The sequence below is a fragment of the Ranitomeya imitator genome, chromosome 6, assembly GCF_032444005.1.
Source record: "Ranitomeya imitator isolate aRanImi1 chromosome 6, aRanImi1.pri, whole genome shotgun sequence".
In the NCBI taxonomy this organism is placed as follows: domain Eukaryota; kingdom Metazoa; phylum Chordata; class Amphibia; order Anura; family Dendrobatidae; genus Ranitomeya; species Ranitomeya imitator.
In genome coordinates this window covers 575,635,460-575,641,459 of record NC_091287.1, presented here as the reverse complement: position 1 = coordinate 575,641,459, position 6,000 = coordinate 575,635,460, and the positions used below count along the sequence as shown (strand labels likewise).

The window sequence follows — 6,000 nt, the reverse complement described above, 5'->3', positions numbered from 1 at the left end:
AGGAATAGAAGAAACATGCAGGTTGCAAGTCCTTGAGCTTGGCAGCAAGTGAGGTACAAGGTACACAAGCAAGGTATAGTGTGCAAAGTTCTTTTATATATGCAGCAGACAGGAAACAAGATGGCCCCCATGAGGTCAGCCACTCCATTTTGTGTAAGGGCCGAATCCAACAGAACTAAGGGCAAGAACAGACAAAAACAGGTACGCAGTCCCAGTCCTTACACAGGCAGTGACCCAGGAAAGTTGAAAAACAGTTTCTTTTAATAGTCAGCGTACTCCCAAACAGAAAGCAAAATAGTATCCTCCGGATCGCAGCCAGGAAACAAGATAATCCTCAACCAGGACCGTTTGCCGTGGGCAACTGCACCACCGTGTACGCTGAGGGGTTCCAGGCCTGTTGGATCTGTGTTGCTTCACACAGCTCGGGAGAGCTTTCTGCTCTGTATGCTTCCAAACCAAACTGACCCACCCAACCCCGTGCTGCAGAGTTTTTACAAAGAACTTATGGCCGTCGGCCACATGGAAGACCTGTTTGGAAAGGAAGCGGACTGCCCCACTGCCATCCTGTAGTCCGGTTCAAAAATAAAAGCCCATGGCATGTTTTCCTAAATCTGCCTTGGACAAATAGCTTGCCCAAAGCCAACACTCACTTTTATTTTGCATTGCAATCACAGCTATGTCTGGGCCTGCAGTGCACTCCCGCGGCCTCAATATGCTTGTGTGCGCATCCTGGGGGACACATTGCGACCCTCGTAAATAACACCGGTCACTGCCTCACAGGTGACATCTGAGGTCACATGACAAATTCCCTAAAATCTGGTATAGTTTAAGATTGAGCGACCTTTGACCTGTGCAGTTAATAAGTGACCCCTCCCCTGATTACACTATAACCAGATCACGGGGTCCCAGACGTCTCCGGGAGAGATTCCTCCAGGATCTGAAAAATCACTTTGCAGCCAGAAGCAGACCCCCAAAGCCAGGTAATGTGGGGGGGATGCAGGGGAAAGAAGGGGCAGCAGGCGGGAGGGATGATGGGGGTGGTAGATGTATGTGACGTAGGGATGATGGTGGTAGATGTATGTGACGTAGGGATGATGGTGGTGGTAGATGTATATGACGTAGGGATGATGGGGGTGGTAGATGTATGTGACGTAGGGATGATGGGGGTGGTAGATGTATGTGACGTAGGGATGATGGTGGTAGATGTATGTGACGTAGGGATGATGGTGGTAGATGTATGTGACGTAGGAATGATGGGGGTGGTAGATGTATGTGACGTAGGGATGATGGGGGTGGTAGATGTATGTGACGTAGGGATGATGGTGGTAGATGTATGTGACGTAGGGATGATGGGGGTGGTAGATGTATGTGACGTAGGGATGATGGGGGTGGTAGATGTATGTGACGTAGGGATGATGGTGGTAGATGTATGTGACGTAGGGATGATGGTGGTAGATGTATGTGACGTAGGAATGATGGGGGTGGTAGATGTATGTGACGTAGGGATGATGGGGGTGGTAGATGTATGTGACGTAGGGATGATGGTGGTAGATGTATGTGACGTAGGGATGATGGGGGTGGTAGATGTATGTGACGTAGGGATGATGGGGGTGGTAGATGTATGTGACGTAGGGATGATGGTGGTAGATGTATGTGACGTAGGGATGATGGGGGTGGTAGATGTATGTGACGTAGGGATGATGGGGGTGGTAGATGTATGTGACGTAGGGATGATGGGGTGGTAGATGTATGTGACGTAGGGATGATGGGGGTGGTAGATGTATGTGACGTGTGTATGATAATATTGGGATATCGGGTGTGATAATTTTGAGGCATCAGGTGTGTGATAACATTGGGGCGTTGGGTGTGTGATAACATTGGGGTGTCAGGTGTGTGATCACATTGGGGCGTTGTCACGAATCACATTACTCACACCAATATGTCATGAACCAGGGTTGTTTGGTTGCCCCAATTCTTTCTGAAGGGGATTTATCTATATCCCACTTCCCAGATCCGGTTTGGAGCTTGCAGCTCTCTGGCGCCCCCCTTATCGTCAGGTCAGACAGGGTACTGCACCTATGGTAATTAGTCACCAGAAAGGCTGCCTTACTTTGTATTGGCTAATTGGTACACTGCAGCGAGGGTGATATAACTACTCCCACACAGGCGGGAACGATAATTATCAACACCGTCTGTTGCTACCAGGTTTCCCAAATGCACAGGACAAATCCGTGGCTACCAGCTCCGATTTCATAATTAATAACTGGTCCGGAGTTAACACCAATTAGTAGCGTAATTCATTTCAGAGGACGTGACAATACTTTATAGAGCAATGAGAGACAAAGCTAGTAATTTTATCTATTTTACTCTAAAAAGGTAGGCAGTGTTTACAAAAGTATGAAATGACCAGCTCTACCCTCACCTACTGTATTCTCACCCATCCTTTGTAGATTGTGAGCCTTCGCGGGCAGGGTCCTCATTCCTCCTGTACCAGTTATGACTTGCATTGTTTAAGATTATTGTACTTGTTTTTATTATGTATACCCCTCCTCACATGTAAAGCGCCATGGAATAAATGGCGCTATAACAATAAATAATAATAATAATAATAATAAAGATATTATAAAAGTAGACAAGTATCGCATGTACAAACAATTACAAATAAAAAGGGATTAAAGTTGAAAATAACACTTACAGTTCTCTTATATAATTTCAGATCATGGCAAACCATGTGGCTGGGGGAGGGCCGAACATCAGAGTGCATCGGAGCAGCTTGCTGAGCTGCTGTTAGCTCTTTTTCTGGGCAAAGACTGACTCATAACTCAGCAGGGTTAAGATATGCCCTCTGGTCGTGACATCACTGAGTGGGCGGAGCTATGCACTCCTACTTACTCAGAGGGACTCAGAGTTATGGAACATTCATATCCGCCGTAGCTCCAGGATGCAACCTCATATAGCGACGATGGAATTACCATTGACCTTGTATCACGACTAGCATTCTATTAAGACCAAACATGACCTGGCTATGAACCGCGACTAAGCAGTAATTCATTTCTCAGATACCAAGGGTACAGGAAATTGGAAAACGCACTGGGTGATGGCCTGGCTGATGGCAGGGGCCAAAAATTTATTTGTTCTGCTTCCAGACCTAAGCTGCGCGATTATATTCCAGTTTAAGAGAACAAAGGGAAGGCCCATGCGGTTTGAAAGTTTCTGTGCCAGTTATAGCTGGTATCAGGCGGGAGGGGGGAATGAGGGGTTTAGAATTACCTGCAGGTAAGTGCGAAGGAGAGCTTTCTAGGCAGTGGGAAGAGGGGGTGTCTGTGGGGGAAAACCACATCTGCTGCGTGTGTCACACTAGCAGAGAGATGCACCAGCTCAGTGTAGATTCAGGACAGGCGTCAGGTATGTGATAATATTGGGCCGTCAGGTGTGTCATAACATTGGGGTGTTTGGTATGTGATAATATTGGGCCGTCAGGAGTGTGATAATATTGGGCCGTCAGGTGTGTGATAACATTGGGGTGTTTTGTGTGTGGTAATATTGGGGAGTCAGATGTTTGTGATGCGTGTGGTGTACGGAATCTTGTTTCTTTCTCACCATTGTGGATCTTGCAGGACACAACATGATGCCCAAGAAGAAGTTGTTGACTCTGGAGTCAATTAATCAGAGCATTCGAGCTGCAAAGGTCCCGATCCTGGGATCCCTCGTGGTCCGTGCTTCCGAGATCCAGAGGGAAATTGTACAGGTAAAACAAACACTTACAATATAAGAAAATATCCCCACCACTCCACAACACAACATACTGGATCTCCTCCACAAAGAAACATACTGGATCTCCTCCACAACACAACATACTGGATCTCCTCCACAACAAAACATACTGGATCTCCTCCACAACACAGCACAACATGCTGGATCTCTTCCACAACACAACATACTGGATCTCCTCCACAACACAACATACTGGATCTCCTCCACAACAAAAAATACTGGATCTCCTCCACAACACAACAACATACTGGATCTCCTCCACAACACAACATACTGGATCTCCGCCACAACAAAACATGAAGAATCTCCTCCACAACACAACATACTAGATCATCTACACAACACAACATACTGGATCTCCTCCACAACACAACATACTGGATCTCCTCCACAATACAACATACTGGATCTCTTCCACAAAACAACATACTGGATCACCACAATACAACATACTGGATCTCCTCTACAATACAACATATTAGATCATTTACACAACGCAACATGCTTGATCTCCTCCACAACACAACATACTAGATCATCTACACAACATAACATACTGGATCTCCTCCACAATATAATATACTGGATCTCCTCCATAATACAATATACTGGATCTCCTTCACAACACAACATACCATCTCAGGAGTATGACATGGTGGCTCTTGGCTCTCAGTAACGCTCCATGCAGAACTCCCATCGGTCGCTCCAATAGATGCCCCGTCTCAGTAGTATGACGTGGTAACTCTTGGCTCTCAGTAACACCCCATGCAGAACTCCCATTGGACGCTCCACCAGCCGCCCCATCTCTGGTGTTTGGCATGGTGGCTCTTGGCTCTCAGTAACGCTCCTTGCAGAGCTCCCATTGGACGCTCCACCAGCCTCTCTGTCTTGACATGCTAACTCTTGGCTCTCAGTTACGCTTTATGCAGAGCTCTCGTTTGACACTCCACCGGCTGCCTTGTCTCAGGAGTATGACATGGTGACTCTTGGCTCAGTAACGCTCCATGCAAAGCTCCCATCTGTCGCTCCACCGCATGCCCCGTCTCAGTAGAATGACATGGTAACTCTTGGCTCTCAGTAACGCCCCATGCACAGCTCCCATTGAATGCTCCACCAGCCACCCCATCTCTGGTGTTTGGCATGGTGACTCTTGGCTCTTAGTAATGCCCCATACAGAGGTTCCATTGGACGCTCCACCGGCCGCCCCTTCTCAGGAGTATGACATGGTGGCTCTTGGCTCTTAGTAATGTTCCTTGCAGAGTTCCCATTGGACACTCCACCTGCCGCCCTATCTCAGAGGTATAAACATGGTAACTCTTGGCTCTCAGTAACACTCCATGCAGAGCTCCCATTGGATGCTCCACCAGCCGCCCTGTCTCAGAGGTATGACATGGTAACTCTTGGTTCTCAGTAACGCCCCATGCAGAGCTCCAATTGAATGCTCCACCGGCCGCCATGTCTCAGGTGTTTGGCATGGTATCACTTGGCTCTTAGTAACGCTCCTTGCAGAGCTCCCATTGGACGCTCCATCGGCCGCCCTGTCCATATAAGATACTGGATCTCCTCCAACATTGCAAGAGACTGGATTTCTCACCAAAATAATAGGTAATGGATCTCCTAATATAAGTTACTGGATCGCCTCAACAATATAAGAGAAATCTCCACACACAATACAAAGGATCAGGAGATATTCATTACATGTGGAGGAATGATGATTCCAGTATCTGTTATGAACTGGTGATCTAGAACCACAATGGACCTGAGCACTGAAAATGACCTGATAGTTACTAATAACATAGGACGAGCTCTGAGATGTGGGAACTCTGCTGACCGCAATCCCTAATCCTATCACACCACACTAGAGGTAGCCGTATAGCGCTCCTGACCAGACCTAGGCGCCTCGGGTACAGCCTGAGAAACTAGCTAGCCCTGAAGATAGAAAAATAAGCCTACCTTGCCTCAGAGAAATTCCCCAAAGGAAAAGGCAGCCCCCCACATATAATGACTGTGAGTAAAGATGAAAATACAAACACAGAGATGAAATAGATTTTAGCAAAGTGAGGCCCGACTTACTGAATAGACCGAGGATAGGAAAGATAACTTTGCGGTCAGCACAAAAACCTACAGACAACCACACAGAGGGCGCAAAAAGACCCTCCGCACCGACTAACGGTACGGAGGTGCTCCCTCTGCGTCCCAGAGCTTCCAGCAAGCAAGACAAACCAA

At 47.3% G+C, this 6,000-nt stretch overlaps 1 protein-coding gene across 1 annotated transcript in view; it reads left to right on the top strand.

The window, feature by feature from the left end:
• The first annotated feature begins 913 nt into the window (after positions 1–913).
• Positions 914–6,000, top strand: part of LOC138643271 (alanine aminotransferase 2-like) — a 61,655-nt gene continuing 56,568 nt past the window's right edge. The window contains exons 1-2 of the mRNA XM_069732190.1: positions 914–980; positions 3,618–3,748. Of these exons, the coding sequence (XP_069588291.1) occupies positions 3,626–3,748 (123 nt within the window). The 5' untranslated portion in view covers positions 914–980; positions 3,618–3,625. The remainder of the gene's footprint in view (positions 981–3,617; positions 3,749–6,000) is intronic.